A 21,845-nucleotide genomic window follows, 5' to 3' on the forward strand; every position below is an offset into this window, starting at 1 on the left:
TGAAGATGGCTGACTACATCATAAATCACATCAAACCAACATTTATTGCTGACTTACATCTCACATCCAGCAGTATTGGTGTAGATGTGCCTTGCCCCAGACCACAGGAGTAGCACCAAGTGTCATTAGGGGAAAGTGGACCTAGAGGACACTGTCCACCATGGACACCAGAGAAACCAGGGAGTGGGAGGCCATCTTTAAACCAGAGGAACTCCATTTGAGGAGGGTTGCAGGTGGAGGTGCAGGCCAGGGTGACGTGGTCTCTCTTTAACAGGGACATTTTCATTTAACTTTAGGGATAAGACTGACATGAAGAAGAAATATGTATAACCAAATATAGGACATGTTGAGGGTTAATATCTGACCATCCTAGGTTAGGTAATACCTTCATTGTTTAGTGTGATGACATGTACATAAATCTAGATGTTCCTGATATTGTCAGGTCCACACCCCATGGTCCTGTATATCCCTGAGGGGCCTGATTACGTTAATTTGCATCAATTCGGAAGAAGAATCTGCCACTGTCATCTTCAATCACATTGTTGAGTTTCAGTGTGCAGTTATTGTCTTGGTCATAAAACTCTGTTCTTCTACTGTATCTTGTTTTAATCAGTCCAGATGTGTTATACACTCCATCTCCTTGCTGTGAGCTGTCTAGTTTTGTATTGCCTCTCGGAGTGAACCATATCCTTCTTCTAACTATCTGGGTAGCTGGGTAGCTCTATGTACAGTCAAATACCACTGATGAGCCTTTTGATGCACAGGTAGTCCTGTCCCTGTCATGGTACCAAACAGACCAGTTCTGGGCCAGTGTGCCTGAAAACCGCGATTTAAAACATAAATACATTCAATCAATCAATCAAATGTATTTATAAAGCCCTTTTTACATCAGCCGATGTCACAAAGTGCTATACAGAAACCCAGCCTAAAACACCAAACAGCCAGGAATGTAGATGTAGAAGCGCGGTGGCTAGGAAAAACTCCCTAGAAAGGCAGGAACCTAGGAAGAAACCTAGAGCGGAACCAGGCTCTGAGGGGTGGCCAGTCCTCTTCTGGCTGTGCCGGGTGGAAATTATAACAGTACATTGCAAAGATGTTCAAACGTTCACAGATGACCAGCAGGGTCAAATAATGATAATCACAGTGGTTGTAGAGGGTGCAACCGGTCAGCACCTCAGGAGTAAATGTCAGTTGGCTTTTCATAGCCGATCATTCAGAGTTAGAGACAGCAGGTGCGGTAGAGAGAGAGAGTCGAAAACAGCAGGTCCGGGACAAGGTAGAACGTCCGATGAACAGGTCAGAGTTCCATAGCCGCAGGCAAAACAGTTGAAACTGGAGCAGCAGCACGACCAGGTAGACTGGGGACAGCAAGGAGTCATCAGACCAGGTAGTCCTGAGGCATGGTCCTGGTGCTCAGGTCCTCCAAGAGAAGAGAAAGAGAAAGAGAAAGAGAAAGAGAAAGAGAAAGAGAGAGAATTAGAGGGAATATACTTAAATTCACACAGGACACCGGATAAGACAGGAGAAATACTCCAGATATAACAGACTGACCCTAGCCCCCGACACATAAACTATTGCAGCATAATTACTGGAGGCTGAGACAGGATGGGTCAGGAGACACTGTGGCCCCGTCCGACTGTACCCCACAGAAAGGGCCAACCAGGCGGGATATAACCCCACCCACTTTGCCAAAGCACAGGCCTCACACCACTAGAGGGATAACTTCAACCACCAACTTACTACCCTGAGACAAGGCAGAGTGCAGCCCACGAAGATCTCCCCCACGGCACGAAGCCGAGGGGGGCGCAAACCCGGACAGGAACATCACGTCAGAGGCTCAACCCACTCAAGTGGTGCACCCCTCCTAGGGACGGCATGGAAGAGCACCAGTAAGCCAGTGACTCAACTTCTGTAATAGGGTTAGAGGCAGAGAATCCCATTGGAGGGAGGGGAACCGGGCAGGCAGAGACAGCAAGGGCGGTTCGTCGTTCCAGTGCCTTTCCGTTCACCTTCACACCCCTGAGCCAGACTACACTCAATCAATAGACCTACTGAAGAGATGAGTCTTCAATAAAGACTTAAAGGTTAAGGCAGAGTCTGCGTCTTTCACATGGGTAGGCAGACCATTCCATAAAAATGGAGCTCTATAGGAGAAAGCCCTGCCTACAGCTGTTTTTTACTTAGAAATTCTAGGGACAATAAGGAGGCCTGCGTCTTGTGACCGTAGCGTACATGTAGGTATGTACGGCAGGACCAAATCGGAAAGATAGATAGGAGCAAGCCCATGTAATGCTTTATAGGTTAGCAGTAGAACCTTGATATCAGCCCTAGCCTTAACAAGAAGCCAGTGTAGAGAGGCTAGCACTGGAGTAATATGATCAAATCTTTTGGTTCTAGTCAAGTTTCTAGCAGCCGTGTTTAGCACTAACTGACGTTTATTTAGTGCTTTATCCAGGTAGCTGGAAAGTAGAGCATTGCAGTGTTCTAATATAGAAGTGATAAAAGCATGGATACATTTTTCTGCATCATTTTTGGACAGAACGTTTCAGATTTTTGCAATGTTACGTAGATGGAAAAAAGCTGTCCTTGAAACAGTCTTGATATGTTCGTCAAAAGAGAGATCAGGGTCCAGAGTAACACTGAGGTCCCTCACAGTTTTATTTGAGACAACTGTACAACCATCAAGATTAATTGTCAGATCCAACAGAAGATCTCTTTGTTTCTTGGGACCTAAAACTAGCATTTCTGTTTTGTCCAAGTTTAAAAGTAAAACATTTGCCACCATCCACTTCCTTATGTCTAAAACACAGGCTTCCAGGAAGGGCAATTTTGGGGCTTCACCATGTTTCATCAAAATGTACAGCTGTGTATCGTCTGCATAGCAGTGAAAGTTAACATTATGTTTCCGAATGACATCACCAAGAGGTAAAATATATAGTGAAAACAATTGAGGTTCTAAAATGGAACCTTGAGGAACACAGAAATGTACAGTTGATTTGTTAGAGAACAAACCATCCACAGAGACAAACTGATATCTTTCCGACAGATAAGATCTAAACCAGGCCAGAACTTGTCCGTGTAGACCAATTTGGGTTTCCAATCTCTCTAAAAGAATGTGGTGATCGATGGTATCAAAAGCAGCACTAATGTCTAGGAGCACGAGGACAGATGCAGAGCCTTGGTCTGACGCCATTAAAAGGTAATTTACCACCTTCACGAGTGCAGTCTCAGTGCTATGATGGGGTCTAAAACCAGACTGAAGCATTTTGTGTACGTTGTTAGTCTTCAGGAAGGCAGTGAGTTGCTGCGCAACAGCTTTTTCATTTTTTTTGAGAGGAATGGAAGATTTGATGTAGGCTGATAGGTTTTTATATTTTCTGGGTCAAGGTTTGGCTTTTTCAAGAAAGGCTTTTTTACTGCCACTTTTAGTGAGTTTGGTACACATCCGGTGAATAGGGAGCCATTTATTTTGTTCAACATAGGAGGGCCAAGCACAGGAAGCAGCTCTTTCAATAGTTTAGTTGGAATAGGGTCCAGAATGCAGCTTGAAGGTTTAGAGGCCATGACTATTTTCATCAATGTGTCAAGAAATGTAGTATTAAAAAACACGAGTGTCTCCCTTGATCCTAGGTCCTGGCAGTGTTGTGCAGATTCAGGACAAACTGAGCTTTGGAGAAATACGCATATTTAAAGAGGAGTTCGTAATTTGCTTTCTAATGATCATGATCTTTTCATCAAAGAAGTTCATGAATTTATCACTGCTGAAGTGAAAGCCATCCTCTCTTTGGCAATGTTGCTTTTTAGATAGTTTTGCGACAGTATAAAAAATAAATGTAGGATTGTTCTTATTCTCTTCAATTAAGTTGGAAAATAGGATGATCGAGCAGCAGTGAGGGCTCTTCAATACTGCACGGTACTGTCTTTCCAAGTTCATCGGAAGACTTCCAGTTTTGTGTAGCGCCATTTCCGTTCCAATTTTCTGGAAGCTTGCTTCAGGGTTCGAGTATTTTCTGTATACCAGGGAGCTAGTTTCTTTTGAAAAATATTTTTTGGTTTTAGGGGTGCGACTGCATCTAGTGTATTACGCAAGGTTAAATTAAGTTCCTCAGTTAGGTGGTTAACCGATTGTTGTACTCTGACGTCCTTGGGTAGGTGGAGGGAGTCTGGAAGGGCATCTAGGAATCTTTGGTTTGTCTGAGAATTTATAGCATGGCTTTTGATGATCCTTGGTTGGGGTCTGAGCATATTATTTGTTGCGATTGCAAACGTAATAAAATGGTGGTCCGATAGTCCAGGATTATGAGGAAAAACATTAAGATCCACAATATTTATTCCACGGGACAAAACTAGGTCCAGAGTATGACTGTGGCAGTGAGTAGGTCCAAGGACATGTTGGACATAACCCACTGAGTCGATGATGGCTCCGAAAGCCTTTTGGAGTGGGTCTGTGGACTTTTCCATGTGAATATTAAAGTCACCAAAAATTTGAATATTATCTGCCTTGACTACAAGGTCTGATAGGAGTTCAGGGAACTCAGTGAGGAACGCTGTTTACGGCCCAGGAGCTATAAAAAGTGATTGAGTAGGCTGCATAGATTTCATGACTAGAAGCTCAAAAGAAGAAAACGCAGTCATTTCTTTTTTTGTAAATTTAATTTTGGTATCGTAAATGTTAGCAACTCCTCCGCCGATGCGTGAGGGATATGGTCACTAGTGTAACCAGGAGGAGAAGCCTCGTTTGACACAGTAAATTCATCAGGCCCAAGACATGTTTCAGTCAGGCCAATCACCTCAAGATTATAGTTCATTGAATTTAACTGCCTTGGAAGTGAGGGATTTAACATTAAGTAGCCCTATTTTGAGATGTGAGGTATCACAATTTCCTTCAATAATGGCAGGAATGGAGGAGGTCTTTATTCCAGTTAGATTGCTAAGGCGAACACTGCAATGTTTAATTTTGCCCAACCTAGATGGAGGCACAGACACAGTCTCAATGGGGATAGCTGAGCTGACTACACTGACTGTGCTAGTGGCAGACTCCACAAAGCTGATTTATTCATTTTCCACTGATGGATATAATGAACTGAAACAAGATAAAACGTACCTATCAGGGAGAGTAGAGTTAACATAGATAACTGTAGAATGTATTGACAGTGCATAGCGGCTTTAGCCCTGTAGGAAGAGAGTTGTATTCCAGAAATATATAATTAATACAATCTTTGATCCAAGAACATAGTACCAACATCTCTGCTGTGTGTTATCTGACCAGCAGTGGCTGGGCGAATTCTTCTTATTGAAGACTGGGTGGTTGTGGAGAAGTACTGATGTCTACATAAAACATTGATTTCACTGAAATTACTGTCAAACTTCTGCTTTTTGGAGAGACAAAAATTCCGACAGCCACAACAATTCCACAGCCAACCAACCAAACTGATTTGTGTTATTTTGCAATAACACCCACTGGCAAAAACTGGTTGAATCAACGTTGTTTCCATGTCATTTCAACCCCCAAAAATCAATGCTATGACATTGAATCAATGTGAAAAACAGATTGGATTTGCAAAAAAGTAATCAATGTCAGGGCATTGTCTTTTTTTCACCAAACTTTTAACCTAAATCCAATGACATGGTGACATGTGTTGTTGATTTCACGTTGAATTCACATTAGTTGACAACTCAATACCTCGCAAGTAATAATTCAAAACTAGATGTTGAACTGACATCTGTGCCCAGTGGGCAGAGGCAGTATATAATATGGCATGGCATATACAAGATTAATATACTCAACAGTTTTGTTTGAATTAATTACTTGAGAGGTTTTGAGTTATCTGATTAAATCAAAACTGTTGTATTTCCAACTAAATGCTGGATAAACAGATGACACAGACTCATTTTGCTGCAATATGTTTATTATTAGGCTTTTGAAAGTTGTAAAGGATAGACAGAGATACACACATACAGAGATGATCTGAGTTTTAGTAATACACAACTCTGGGATTATATTTGAATTGTAATGAATATAGAGTTCAATAACAATTCCATGCATGAATACTAATAATCCCTCACAATATTATATAGATTGGAATATGTTATCACATACAGAAGGTCATTTTAAGGTACTTTTACGATTTTATGTCGAAATGCTCTAGCCTACAACCAGGACATGAAAGGACATTTTTTATTTTTAAAGGATATTTTGGAGCCATGAGAGTTTATTTGAAAATTAAGCCTCCAAACTTGATATGTACAGGTTTTACATATTTGTTCAGGAGTTTTTTATTCAGCCACACCCTGACTCCTTGACGACACAGTGTTCACCACTAAGCACGTAACCCTTGTCGCACAGGCAGCCCTCCACACAGACTTTGAAACAGATCTCTGGGACATTGGGTTCGGCACAGGTAGCAGGGCAGGCAGTGCCACATAGCTCATAGTGGCTGTGGTATGGGCAAGCCAGGGCTGTTCGAGTTGAGAAAAAACAAACATCACAAATGTAGTCCTAATACATTTTGCAAATGCACACATGGTTCTATCATGTCATTATACACATTTAAGAATGTTTGAGTTCCTAAATGTGATGTTTTGTTAAAGCTGAGTACTAACGGCAGTTGGAGGCCTTTCGCCACAGCGGTGAGACTACAGCCCCAGCCTGCTGACATTCGGCCACGTAGTTAGCCAAGGCCTCACACAACACCTCCTGTCGACCCTCATTCAGACACACATCATAGAGGCAGTTTGAGGCAAACTCCTTCACCGGCACTTTCTTATGACACTGTTCAAATGGACCCCCTCCGTCTGTCATCAAACCACAGTACTGTGGTCCAGTGTAAAGTGCCCGGTCTGCATCTGAGCACGTGGGGCAGTTGCTGTTACAGACGTGCCAGCAGAATGGGTCACCGTCGGCAACACTCCAGGATGCCACCCACGCCGTGGTATTTGCTGAAAGCACACCTGTGGGAGTGGTGAAGTCATCTGCTTTGTTACCATTGTAGTTGCCACAGATGCCACCGAGGTTGTCGTAGTAACTGCTGCTGATGGTCACCATGAAGAAGGCGGTCCAGTCAAAAGTGATCTTCAGGCCGACATCTGTATGGATGGTCCCTTGGATACCAGACTCTGTGATTCTGATGCTGCCAGACTCCAAACTCACAGGGAGGTCAGACCTAATGCCATCAATCTGAGACGAGAGAGAGATGAGGATTTAAAGAGGACTTAAAGCGGATGGAGAGCATAGAGGATTCTTACATTCAACTTCAACATGGAAAATCTGTATCAAGTATAACTTGAAGCCACCCACCTCCACTGTCCCTCTTTGGCCACTGAGAATGGTGATCCTGTGACCACTCAGGTCTATGTTGGCTGATTTGAGGAAGGAGCCTTTGGAGTTGACGCGCAGCTCGTTCTTGGTCTGGATGCTGAACTGAGGCAGGGAGGGATCTTTGCCCGTAGTATTCACCAGAATGTAGGAGCAGGTACCCATGAAGGAGAAGGGCTGGCCGTCGAACGTGCTGTAGTGAGGGTCACCGAACAACCAGCAGGTGGCCTTGGACTGGGCCACACATACCGCCTTATTGTTCATCACCACACAGTTTTCTTTCTCACGGCACTCAGTGTCCTCACAGGGGTCTGACAAAATGGGTATTAGAGATGTTAACATATCTTGCTCATTGCAATATCAAAATAGAAACATCAACAATGTCCAACATTCCACATCCAAATGTACTAACACAAAGCCATATCTGTTTGGTTGCATTATTATTAATGTTTTTTACCTGTGCTGTAGCAGTCCATGACTACATTCTTCAACCCACATTGCTGACCCTCTTTGCACTGTGAGTTCTTGCAGGTGAATACTCCTGCTGCACAGCTGCAGGTCTCAGAACAGTTGCCAAGCATCACAGACTGGCCAGACTGAAAACCAGCAAAACATGTCAGTGATATCATTGAGTGTTTCCACTATTGTGGTAACCATAGGACGACTGTAAACAATAAATGTAGTGATTGATTATATTATTTGCACTTTATATTTGCAGTTAGCGTAGAACAGATACAGGCCTTTAATTGTAATAATCCCTTTAGGATACCATTGAGTTTTTAGATATGAAATAAAAATGTACTTGTCAATACACAATAAATCAGCAATCACCTTGTAATAGTGTCCATCAACCACACAGCCACAGTTCTCCAGTAAGACACACTTGCCACCATCAAACACAAATCCATCGTCACACTGGCAGCCCTCCTGGCATAGTGGGCATTTGGGAGACTCACTCAGAGAGCCACAGGTGGAAGAACAGGTGTCGGCACACAACTCATAGTGACTGTTAGCTGGACACGTCAGAGCTAGAGGACAGATGGAAATGGGAGGAAACACATGTTATCAAAAAAATGAAATCAGCTTCAGCTTCAATTGTTTTTCAGCAGAGCATTAGGTCAGAGAAATATTGCACACTAAGATAAACCAGGATAAGGTAAATCAACTTTCAATATCAACATTTACTCACGACAAAACTGGTCAGATCTCCAGCTGCTGACAAGGCCACCAGATGCCTGACAGAAAGTCACATACGTCTGTAAGTGGCGGCACAGGGCATCCCCACCCTCTCCCTCCTTCATGCACTCCTCAAAGTGCTCTTGTGGTGGCACAACAGCATGGCATTGGGCAAATGGACCCTTGGTTGACTTTATGATGCTACAAGCCGGCGGGGGTCCACTGGTGGGAGGACACTTCAAGCCACCGTCACATCCTGTCTGACATTTGACCCCTTCCTGAACCACTAACCACCCCGCTGCAAACTTCTCCACAGACGGCTCCTGCAGCCCACTGGGCAGCAGGAAGTCATCCTCCTTCTTGTCATTATAGTTACCACAGAGACCACCGGTAACACCTTTGTAAGTGGATGGAAGCTGTATGATGGCGCCAGCAACGGTGTCGTAGGTCACCATCAAGCCAAAGTCTGTTACCACGACGATGTTAATGCCGTTCTGGTAGGCCCTGACCTTTCCATCTCCGAGTGAGAGTGGGAGATTTGTTGCAACGTCATCCACCTGGGGAAGGAGGAAAGATTGAAAACATCAGTTTTTCTAATCAAGTATTGCTTTTTAATACTGAAATGAGTAGATCAAGACAGAAAACTACCGTTATTTCCCATATAACTCTGGGAGACATAGATATCTTGTATTTGTAGGCCTGTATTTCAACCCTCCTGGTGACAATTGCATCATCCATCTTGGTCAACTGCTGCACTGACACAACAAACGGAGCCATCGATCCGTCTTTCTCCACAACCTCCGACATTTTGTACACACAGTCCCCATGTAGGCTGAAGCAGCTGCCATCGAACGAGTGGAATCTCCTGGCCCCGCTCACATGGCAGGTGCCTGTGCTCATGGGTATACAAGCCTGCACCCCGTCTTGGACCTGGCACTTCTCATTGGGACCGCAGGCAAACTTCACATTACACTCCATGTGTCCATCCTTTTTACACACACAGCGCTCTTTGCACTGGCCGTTGGGGAAGAACACCTGGCCCATCTGGTAGTACTGGCTTTGGTGAACGCAGCCACATTCAGCCAGCATCACACACTCACTGTCGCTCAGTATGAAGCCGTCGTCACAGACACAGCCCTCGGTACACAGGGAGTTCTCACAGCTCTCAGGCTCATCGAGGCCGCTGCAGGTCTGGGGGCAGCCTGAGGCACACACCTCATAGTGGCTGTTGGCCTTGCAGGAAGATGCTACAACACATTAGGTCAAACATGATAGAATTTAATGTTGGAACCAGAAGCTCTTAGCCAGACAAACCACATCTGACTTATTGTAATGATCATAATTGTTACTGTCGTTGTCTTGAAATACACATCTGATGAGGTGTGTCTGTGCACTACTTACGACAGAAGCTGTCCGACCTCCACTGTTCCACCTTGGCAGGGGCATCCTGGCAGGCAGTGGTGTAGGTGCTGAGGGCGTTACAGAGGGCAGAGGCATGGCCACGGTACAGACACATATCAAACACACAGTTCTCATAGTACTCTGTGGGGTCCACCTTGGCGTGGCAGTGCTTGAACGGACCGTTTTTGTCTGTGATCCTGCCGCAATACTTCCCTGTTTGGTAATCAAGCATCAGGCTGTGGTCACAGGTGGGGCACTTCTTGCCGTCGCAGTCGCTGGAGCAGCCCGGGTCGTTCCCCACTTTCCAGCTGTCCCCAAATACTGTTGGGGTGTTGGCAGGGCTCTTGTCTGGTTTGAGGAGGTCGTCGTTCCGTTGGCCGTTCCAGTTTCCGCAGAGCCCTCCGATGAGGTCTGAGTAGGAGCTGGGGAGGGTTAGGGAGACGTGGCTGTTCCAGTTGAACTTCAGTGTCAGGCCAAATTTGGTCTTCACCACCCCGAAATACCCACTGCGGAAGATGGACAGTTGGCCATCTTCTACATCAAATGGCAAGTTCACGTACTGGTTGTTGACCTGGGAAGAGAGAAAGAAACGTTAATGAAACACGAAGGACGATACCATCCTGATATTTCCTCTTACATTAAGTAGTATAATCATAAAAGCTCATTGACCGAGTAAACCCGGAATGCAATTATGTCATTCATTTGGAATGGATAACATTTTAAGGTAGCTTACCAATACTTTGCCAGGGTTGTCCCTACTCATGATGATGATGTTTTTGAAGACAATGACGGTGACTGTCTTTGTGTAAGACACTGCCGTGTTCCTCCCCCTATTCTGATTCTTTACAAGCACCTCAAAGGGCACCAGAGACTTGTCATCTTTGCTGACCAATTTGGAGAGAACGTAAGTACACGTTCCCTGGAAGTCGAACCTCTTGCCATCAAACGTGCGGTAGTGGGGGTCGCCTGAACCTTGGCAAGTGGCATAAGATATTGGGTAGCAATCTCTCTTACCACTCTGCAGGCCACACACCTCTGACTTCTTGCATGCTGTTGCTTTGCATTCAACCTTGGCTGTTCCTGGATTGCATTCACACTGCTTTGTGCATTTGTCATCTTCCCAGAACTTCATTCCAGACGGGTAGTATCGTCCTTCATAAGAGCAGCCACAGCTCTCCTTGGAGACGCATTTGTCTCCACTGAGGACAAAGCCCTTGTTGCATTGACAGGTCTCCACACAGGGTTCCTTGCACTTTGCTTCGGCATCTAGATCTGAACAAGAGGCAGGGCAAGCTGTGCCACACGCCTCGTAGTAGCTGTTTGACGGACATTCCAGTGCTGCAAATGTGAAATGAGAAATAGATTTAAATAATAGTGAAAAGTGCAATCTAAAAATCGGCATGAAATGTCTGGAAAGAGGAAAACTCACAGCATCCAGTGATTGTCCTCCACTCAGGGCTAATTTTGACCCCCTCGGCCAAGCAGGCATCATTGTAGCTTTTCATGTTCTCACAGAGGAACTGATAGATGCCTTTATTGATGCAGACGTCATAGACACAGTTGTCCATGAACATGCCTGGGTCCAGGACCTTGTGGCAGCTGGCGAATGGGCCATCTTTTTTGGCCAATAGACCACATAACTTCTCTCCCTTGTATTTCTGTTGGAGAGACGGAGTGCAGCTAGGACATTCCCCTTGGCAGTCATCATGACAGAACAAGTCGCCATCTTCAGTTCTCCAGCTCTGGGCAAACTTCACCACTGTGGGTTCCTTGTTACCTTTGGGGTTAGTGAACTCGTCATTGCGATCCCCGTTGTAGTTCCCACAGAGCCCACCCAGGGTGCGGAAGTAGCTGCTGGGGACAGTGATGTAGAACTTCATGTTCCAGTCGTACATAACTTTCAGGCCAAAGTTTGTCTTTAGAACAGCATAGCTGCCACTATACACCACCGTTAGGTTTCCCCTGGCTAGGGTCACAGGCAGGTAGACATTCTCACCATTCACCTAAGAAAAGATCAATAAGCATATGGAAAAACCCCTCAGTTCACCTCCTGAAATGACCAAATTTACCATGGAACCAACCCCAATCCTGATCATTTCCCTCTGGTCTCTTGTTACTTACCTCAACCTTCCCTTTATGCGTGCTGATCACAACAGTCAGCCCATAGACCGTGACTGAGACTTTCCTTACGAAAGACACCCTCTTGTTCCCTCTGTGGTTGTTCTTGGTCAGGACAGTGAACGGGATGAGGCCAGGTTCAGATTTAACAACCGTGGCCATGACATAAGAGCAGGTGCCCTGGAAGTCAAATCGCTCCCCATCAAAGGTGAGGTAGTGGGGGTCGCCCACGGCCCTGCAGGTGGCCTTGGACTGGGCTACACAAACCCCCTTTGTACATTCTTCCTTTTCTCTGCATTTGACGTTCTCACAGGGGTCTGGTGGTGGAGTGGGTGGTGCAGTGCCTGATGGAGTACAGATGCAACATTCAAGAATAACACTAGTTTTCATGCAGTGCATTTGTTGTGTTGCATTTTGTTTTATTGTTTTGCGTAGAATTGCAATGTGTTGCGTTGCATTGGGTTGTTGAAGAGTTGACCTCTTTAACAGGGGAGGTGTGGAGGGGCAGTTGATAGGCCAGTTAAGTGGATGTGTCAATTAAACAGCGTACCTTTGGAACATACTCCTGTTGTAGCGTAGCCGTCTCTTGGCATGCCACCATAAACGTAAACAGCCATGAGGGAGTCGCCTTTGATAGAGAAATGCTGTTGCTGCTCTCCCAATGGAATATTGACCCACATGTACTTAGGGTCTGAGTTGAATGATGTCCATTGGAGAGATTTCACACAATTATTTTTCTCACAGACTTTAACGGTTTTGATCCCTTCCCCCTCGGAGACAATGACCAATGTGCTCTCGAATTTGTTCTGCGTGTCCACCGACCACTCGTTGGCTAGATCAGACGTTGGGAGGATGTTGGTGAGGAACGGATCGTAGGGCTTGTTGTTGCTGAAGTACATCACCATGACCTTCTTATCACTTTTGATGATCAGCGGATATTTGGGTTGGACAGAAACCACATACACCTGCCCCTCATTCAGCTCTTTAGCAGTGGATACCTTTCCCTCAAAGATCTTCACTAGAGTGTTGTCCTCTGAGGCCACAATGTTGACAAAGTCTGTTGATTGGGTCATGTGCATGGAAGGAACCAGGTAATTGGTGGAGAGGCTCTGTACCGGTAGCAGTTGTTCGTAGACGTGATTGCAGCGGCCTCCATCTGCAATGCACTCGTGTCCCCCCAGGACTGCCACAGGGTGCTTAGCTTTTACCCTGGTCCCAGTGAAAGTGGTGTAGCTTTGGTAGAGGTAGACCTGGTATGGTTCCATGGTAACAATCATCGCCTTTCTTTGCTTCCAGGAATCCACGCCACTGAGATTCATGTTGGAGACAGGGATGATCGTGATCTTGTTGGGCTCTTTGCCGTTGATAATGGACATAAGCTTGTGCATGTTGCTTGGACCCCCTACAGGGGTGAAGGCCACATAGTCAGTACCCAGCTGGTCAGTCGGGAAGACCACACTGCTGTCTCCGGTCGAGAACTTGTAGTTGAAGGCCACCACCGAGATGTCAGAGTTGGAGGTGACCTGCACTGTTTTAGTGGAAGCTCCTGGACCCCCAATTTCAGCGGTACCAGGTATGGCGATCCATTTGGTGTTCTGTTTCTCTATTTTCACTGAGGTCGAGAAGCCGATTGCATTGACCTGAATTTGAACAATGGCTGGATAATCCTGTGTGGTTATGGCCAGTTGAAGACTCTGATCATCATGGTAGCTCAGCAAATAGTTAGGCATAAAGGCAGTAATGAACTCCCGCCCCACTGGGCATGATCCGCTGACCACTAAAACATAAAGGAAGAAAGACAATTTTACAGATGAGCACCTGCATTCTTTTCACAGCCATTTGACGAATGTAATATCAGTTTAATAATGAAACATATACTATAGCTTAATTAAGTGCAGTACAATTGTCTTGCTCCGACTGCTCTTGCTGAATTCACTGACTGTCAAGTGTCAATTTAGTAAGGCACAAAATAATTTGTTTTTGCTTGAATGACATGACCTTATACAAATGTTTGTGTTCATAACAATACACATGCTGTCGCTTCCCCCTGCATAGCTTTCTAACCAGTATTACATGTCTATATAGTGTGCCCTGCAGAACAAACAACATAAATGTACTATCTAAATAGAGGAGGCTAGAAATATTTAATTTGCCAAGCTACGGTACAGTATTTGTTTACTCATAATGTTAGATAATAATAAATGATCAACTTGTTCAATGCTGGCAGTGATTACATGACATGGAATATTGAAAGATAATCTGTGATTCTTACCTATGAATAGGGTGACAGCCACACAAAGCAGGAAAGTTGTCCCCATGGCTGGAAACTAAAATGCACAGTCAACAAATGACATGGAAAAAAATGGAAAATAGATGTAAAAACTAAATCAGTTTTGTTTAGATTAGATTATAGAGTAGCTACTGACAGGAGAGAAAACAAGTGGAATTAATAGTGAAGGCATTTACTTTCATTAATTAATATCCATCAATAAATTACATACACAAAAATAATGTGATTACTATGCATTAATACATTGTACATGCATCTACAAAGACAGGAAATAGTTTATTTCAATTCACTTTCAGCTTCGTAATAATTTGGTCTTCAACTGATACTATTCACAATATTTCTAATAAAAATACTGACTTAATGTCCATACTTTACCTGTTGGTGGGACCATGAAGGATATAACAGACAGGGAGGGATGAGAGGGTGTCTTATATTGTGAAGAGGATGGGTAAAAAAAAAAACACATCCTTGCCAAAATATTTAATTACCGTACTTATTAAGTCAACATAGCGTATATATGACTTTAATGCATATATTGACAACTTCGCGTCTTTTGTTTCAATCTAACCAAAACATTTACATAGGCTTTGTCACGTCTACTCCCACTCCTCCCCTCCGGCGTTTGAAGTCGCCAGTATACTAACCACTGGTCCTGGGATCCTTCATTATGCACACCTGGCATCCATCATTATGTGCACTTGCAGATCATTAGGATACTCACCTGGACTCCATTACCTGGCATTGTTCCTGTGTTCATGCCTTATCGCCACTGTTATGCTGTCTCGTTTCATGTTTGTTATTTTATTAATTGTTTCACCTGCACCTGCTTCTCGACTCACATTATCTCAGTTACAGGCTTTTTCCTTAGAAGCAATACTTTAAAAAAAAATTGGAAACAAACATCTGTTTCATACAATTTTACCTCAATCTACCCCAACATATATAAAATAAAACATTTTAATTGATTTATTTAACCAGGTTGTCACTTAGATTTTGTAAGAGAGACCTGGTAAATAATATTGGCAAACATTTTTCATAGACTCATTTACTATGGCCCACTGACCAGATTTTTTATTTTTTTATTTGCAATAGAATAAAACTTTTAACAAGGTCCCACTATATATTAAGTATCACATAATGGTAATATAGCAGCATAATGTAACTAGTGTGGGTAGTTGTTACGTAGTACTATCATGTAATTATTATATAGTTTTTAGCATCACTGTGTAGTGTTGTAAATAATCATTTGTTCTTAATTGACTTGGCCGGATAAATAAAGGTAAAATAAAAATGAAATACAAATTAGGACCATATAAAATAACAATGTACTTTCAAATTATTCAAAATATCATACGTTTTTAATTTATTGTTTTATGGCATTATTTAAACATGGATTAGAAGAAGTGCTCATCATTTACACATGGATGTTTTAAGTGTATGTCAACAGAACATGGTTTAAGTGTATGTCAATAGGAGACGAGCGAGGAGAACTTACACAAACAAAGCCAACCATGGATACCATTACAGAAACATTGATCTTGAAACAGGATATGAGAGCCACATCCCAGTTCACAAAGAAAACAATCGTTATTTACTTTCAGCCCAATCAAGAATAGGGTGACAGAGGTCTGAACAAGAATTGACTATGGACCCTTATGAGGATTTTGGGGGTGTGACGAGAGGAGTGAGGTGAGGATTTATTTGTCTTAAATACACATCATGTCATGGGCGTGTTTGTATAGTTTAAGGGGGAGGTGAGTATGTGAAATGCATTACAGAGCTGCCAACATACTTACAACCAACAGTAGACATACATGGCACTGCAGCTCACAAACAAAACACTCCTCCTGCTTAGTTTCTTTGACACTTTGAAATGATGGGCACAGGCTGGCCTCATCCCTGTCAACAATATAAGTAAAGGGCAAATTATTAATATGCATGTATGGTTTCACAGTCTAGCTCTGAGGGTGACGTGTCAGAGGGCACCTTTTTTAACTGCTATCACTAGGTTTGAATGTCATTCTTTATCTAAGTGACAATGCAAATTCCTCCCATAAAATGAAAAGTTCCTATTAGTAACCTTTTCCTGTTGGGTCAACGTACGGATTTACAAAACTATTATACTTAAGGTGGGGATGGAGGAGTAGGTGTGTTGTATTTGTATATGTACCTTCTGTGGGTGGCTCAAGGTTAGTCGAGCATGTCTTGTTGCAACAACTTGCAACAACTATTTGTTGATGTGCTTGTTGAACAGTTGCTTTTCAAAATGCCTGTGTTGCAGCAACGGTAAATCGTTAATGTAATGAACAGTCTCACAGAGTGACTCCAAGTGCCATGTAATGAAATTTGAAATATTTCTGTAATATGCCCCAAACGTTGCAGTTACATCCACCTCGTGGTGTAGCATCAACTTTTCAACCAGCCCAACTGTAAGGGGGATAGTACTTTTCCCACAGTTGTTGGGAAACCTTTGACAATAACATTGGACAAAATGTATGTCCATAAATATTGATTAGAGTAAACATACTCTACATTTCAGCTATGTAAAAACATTATGTGATCTGACTGCTTACTGTTCGCTAGCATACTGTAGTTGTTATGGGGTTGCAACCCTACATCTCGCCACATGGTGAAGTTAGAGCAGCTCTTACCATCTAAAATGTGTGAGAGTGATAGTTTTAATCCCACTCTGTAACACAATACAATTAGAAGAAATCCAAGGGGGTGAATACTCATCTTTTCCCTGTTTTCCATATTTGACTAACAAGTAGTTATGTAAAAAACAAAGCAGGCTGGATTACATAGGCTTGCAGAGAGAGTAGCAAAGTCTACTGGTAGCAGTACTCTATAATACTTAACTAAGAAATGGAAATATAAGGCATCAACACACACATGCACATTTGTGACATTGAAACCCAGTCCTGTAAAAGCTTACACTTTGACTTGTCAAACTAGTTTTTTTTTTCAAGTCTGTTTCGTGAGCCTCATCTTGTCCTGTTGTATCGTCACATGGGATCATCTGGTGTTGGTGTGTTTCCGGCTTGTGTCTGAAGTACAGTCGTGGCCAAAAGTTTTGAGAATGACACAAATATTAATTTTCACAAAGTCTGCTGCATCAGTTTGTATGATGGCAATTTGCAAATACTCCAGAATGTTATGAAGAGTGATCAGATGAATTGCAATGAATTGCAAAGTCCCTCTTTGCCATGCAAGTGAACTGAATCCCCCAAAAACATTTCCACTGCATTTCAGCCCTGCCACAAAAGGACCAGCTGACATCATGTCAGTGATTCTCTCGTTAACACAGGTGTGAGTGTTGACGGGGACAAGGCTGGAGATCACTCTGTCATGCTGATTGAGTTTGAATAACAGACTGGAAGCTTCAAAAGGAGGGTGGTGCTTGGAATCATTGTTCTTCCTTTGTCAACCATGGTTACCTACAAGGAAACACGTGCCGTCATCATTGCTTTGCACAAAAATGGCTTCACAGGCAAGGATATTGCTGCCAGTAAGATTGCACCTAAATCAATCATTTATCGGATCATCAAGAACTTCGAGGAGAGCGGTTCAATTGTTGTGAAGAAGGCTTCAGGGCGCACAAGAAAGTCCAGCAAGCGCCAGGACGATCTCCTAAAGTTGATTCAGCTGCGATCAAGGTTGGATGTGACAGGAGAGATGAGGTGCACATTGTCGACCACACCCCTGACTTTGAGAATCTCAGACCTGACATGTATCAAGCACACCCATCTCATTAGTGGTGGTGATAAGATAAATTATGTCAGACTAATTTGCAAATGTCTGTCATAACCCCACATTAAAAGTATATTATGGTGAGTTGAGAATACAATAACAAATACTGTTAGAATGTTTTGCAATTGACTGCCATAGCCCCATTTAAAAAATAAACATTGCCTGTTAATTACATTTTTTTTTCACACCATTTTTCTATTCAATTAAAAAACGTTCAAATGTGTTGTAATTCTGTTAACTTTTTACTATCAGCATTTTTAAATTAAGCGAAAAGACAACACAACTGCTAGTTCATCTCCTTTTATAACAAAATAACACATTCAGGAATGTGTTCTACATTGATTGGTACAAACATGTAATAATTTTCAGTAGATTCTCGATAGCTGCCATCATTTCAACCAACCAATCAATAGATCAATAAATACATTTTATTAAAAAAGCCCCTTCGGACAACAGTGGATGTAAAAAGCAAATGCCCACATGAAAAAATACTGTACTATACTATGGTATAAATATTGTGGTATTACTATATTTATATACTATTGTAATCACTGTAGTGTTTTTGTGGACATTTCTGTAATACAGTGCATTCGGAAAGTATTCAGACCTCTAGACTTTTTTAAACATTTTGTTATGTTACAGTCTTATTCTAAAATGGATTAAGTAAATAAAAATCCTCATCAATCTACACACAATACCCCATAATGAGAAAGCAAAAACAGGTTTTTAGAAAGTTTAGCAAATTTATAACAAAAGAACTGAAATACTTTTTTTTTTTTTTTTTTTACTCAAAATTGAGCTCAGGTGCATCCTTTTTCCATTTATCATCCTTGAGATGTTTCTAAAAATTGATTGGAGACCACCTTTGGTAAATTCAACTGAATGTACATGATTTGGAAAGGCACACACCTGTCTATATAAGGTCCCACAGTTGACAGTGCATGTCAGAGCAAAAACCAAGACATGAGGTCGAAGGAAATATCTGTAGAGCTCTGAGACAGGATTTTGTCGAGGCACAGATCTGGGAAAGGGTGCCAAAAAATGCCTGCAGCATTGAATGTCCCCAAGAACACAGTGGCCTCCATCATTCTTAAATGGAAGAAGTTTGGAACCACCAAGACTCTTCCTAGAGCTGGCCACCCGGCCAAACTGAGAAATCGGGGGAGAATGGACATGGTCAGGGCGGTGACCAAGAACCCAATGGTCACTCTGACAGAGCTCCAGAGTTCCTCTGTGGAGATGGGAGAACCTTCCAGAAGGACAACCATCTCTGCATCACTCCATCAATCAGGCATTTATGGTAGTGTCCAGACAGAAGCCAGTCTTCAGTAAAAAAGCACATGACAGCCCACTTGGAGTTTGCCAAAAGGTACCTAAAGGACTCTCAGACCATGAGAAACAAGATTCTCTGGTCTGATGAAACTAAGATTTAATTATTTGACCTGAATGCCAAGTGTCACGTCTGTAGGAAACCTGGCACCATCCCTACGGTGAAGCATGGTGGAGGCAGGGACTGGGAGACTAGTCAGGATCGAGGGAAAGATGAACGAAGCAAAATATAGAGAGATCCTTGATGAAAACCGGCTCCAGAGCGCTCAGGACCTCAGACTGTGGCGAAGGTTCACCTTCCAACAGGACAATGACCCTAAGCACACAGCCAAGACAACGCAAGAGTGGCTTCGGGACAAGTCTCTGAATGTCCTTGAGTGGCCCAGCTAGAGCCCAGACTTGAACCCAATCGAACATCTCACGAGAGACCTGAAAATAGCTGTGCAGCGACGCTCCCCATCCAACCTGACAGAGCTTGAGAGGATCTGCAGTGAAGAATGGGAGAAACTCAACAAATACAGGTGTGCGAAGCATGTAGCGTCATACGCAAGAAGACTCGAGGCTGTAATCGCTGTCAAACGTGCTTCAACAAAGTACTGAGTAAAGGGTCTGAATACTTATGCAAATGTAATATTTCGGTTTACATATTTTTTTACATTTGCACAAATATCTAAAACACTGTTTTTGCTTTGTCATTATGGGGTATTGTTTGTAGTTTGATGAGGGGGGAAAACAATTTAATCCATTTTAGAATAAGGCTGTTATGTAACAATATGTGGTCTATACTTGGCATGTAGGTTTCTCACTCATGGGTGGCACAAATTGGAATATTGGGGAGGGAAATGGGCGGAGTATACGCAAACAAAATATTAGTATATACATTTATGTGGGTGACCATCCAGCTAGGCCAGACAAGGTTATGTGTGGTGTGCAGCTCCCATTCCTCGTATGATTTTGTGTTAGTCTGAGTTCTGTAAGGAATCAGTCAACTGTATTGTGTTGAACTTTGTGTATAATGTATTGTCCATGAAAATGGACTTTAGTGTAAAAGGCTGTCCTCCCTTTAGGTTTTCTCTGTAAACAAGCAATGATAGTTGCTCTGGCATAAAGCCTGTTGAGTGACCATGGACTGAAAGTCATTCTATTCTTGTGTTTTCTTATCCTTTTTGGTCTCCTGCTCAGACCTCTTCCAGGACAACAGGAGCACCAATCCCAGCAACATTAGCAGCAGTGGATACATCAACAATCTTCTCCTCTGCTCAGCAGGCATCACACAGCACACTGTGGAAGGAAGGAGAGAAGAAAGGAGCACTCAACCTCAGTAACTGAAATAGACAACATTTCCCTCTATATCTGACTAGTACTTGATCATGAACTGTAGTATAGTATTGTGAACAACACAATCACATCTTGCCCTGGAGAAGGACATGGCCAAAGCGGGGTGGATGTGGTGGTGGAGCCACCTGCAGGCAGCTTAGCTTCGCACATAACATTACCTTCTGAGACCTGCAGCTCCCTATAAACATTATGTGCAAGTATGGTATCACATCTCGATGGACTGTGTTAGGTACATACTGCACCAGAAGAATAAAACAAATGAATGATGAAAAATATCAATTTGTAAAAAGAACTGTAAATTAACTATCTGAAAACAACACTGAGTCAAGGAACAAACCTTGGAACCCTGATATTTTACCTGGTGGTGGGTGGAGTGTGAGAGACTTAGTAAAACTCTGGTCCAGAACCCTCAGTCTCAGCTTGGCTGTAACAGTCAGAGTGCTGTTCAGCCTTCAGGGTCACTTCACTCTCCAGCCCATAGCGCCTCCTGCTGTCCAATTCCATAGTGGTGTTACTGTCCATCACACCTTTCCACACTAACTCTGGCTGGGGAAACCCCTGAGAGGCATGGAGGGTGACAATGAAGCCATCACAGGTTGCTTGGGCGGATATCCTGGGCTCATCATAAGGGACTGGATTGAGATATTATAAATACTTTTGTAAGGTCAGTTGTCACCATTTCAGTTTCATTATAAAGATGCAGCAACAGAATTAGGTTTGGGAAAAAATTGTATCGACACGTTCGTGTGTTATATGCTAACACTGTTGCTATGGTGTCTACTAATGGCATACACTCAAGTCCATTCCCTATTTTTCAGGGGTGTAGACAATGTGATGGCCTATCCCCAACATTATTCATTCTGTCACTAGAGCCTTTAGCCAAACATCTAAGGCAGAATGTAATTTCTTCTCCTATACTGATTAAATTATCTACTCATATAATATCACTATATGCGGATGATATCCTCCTATATATGACAGATATTCAGAATTCAATCCCATCTTTATTATCTACATTTGAAGAACTCAAGTTGCTGTCCGGGTATAAGATACATTGGACATAATCCGCATTAATGTTGCTTAATGAAGTGGCCAAGATAGGGTCACTTCCCTCAACAATTCCTATGA

The 21,845-nt window shown here is 42.9% G+C and overlaps 1 protein-coding gene and 1 long non-coding RNA gene across 2 annotated transcripts; one reads left to right on the forward strand and one right to left on the reverse strand.

Annotated features, from left to right (window-relative positions):
- Window positions 1-5,891: 5,891 nt before the first annotated feature.
- LOC139564623 (IgGFc-binding protein-like) lies at window positions 5,892-14,347 on the reverse strand. Its single transcript, XM_071384317.1, has 13 exons — window positions 14,283-14,347; window positions 12,561-13,787; window positions 12,014-12,354; window positions 11,322-11,895; window positions 10,626-11,230; window positions 9,893-10,463; window positions 9,140-9,738; window positions 8,505-9,048; window positions 8,147-8,343; window positions 7,773-7,911; window positions 7,298-7,626; window positions 6,604-7,177; window positions 5,892-6,459 (listed from the first exon to the last, which is right to left on the reverse strand). Exons 1-13 carry the CDS (start codon window positions 14,326-14,328, stop codon window positions 6,281-6,283), a joined length of 5,925 nt encoding a protein of 1,974 aa, XP_071240418.1. The 5' UTR covers window positions 14,329-14,347; the 3' UTR covers window positions 5,892-6,280.
- A 1,340-nt stretch (window positions 14,348-15,687) lies between these two features.
- LOC139564624 (uncharacterized) lies at window positions 15,688-20,990 on the forward strand. The gene is made up of 2 exons (XR_011672794.1): window positions 15,688-15,989; window positions 20,562-20,990. It is a non-coding gene; the product is annotated as an uncharacterized lncRNA (long non-coding RNA).
- The last annotated feature ends 855 nt before the right edge of the window (window positions 20,991-21,845 follow it).

Source organism: Salvelinus alpinus, chromosome 35 (assembly GCF_045679555.1).
Source record: "Salvelinus alpinus chromosome 35, SLU_Salpinus.1, whole genome shotgun sequence".
Classification (NCBI taxonomy): Eukaryota; Metazoa; Chordata; class Actinopteri; order Salmoniformes; family Salmonidae; genus Salvelinus; species Salvelinus alpinus.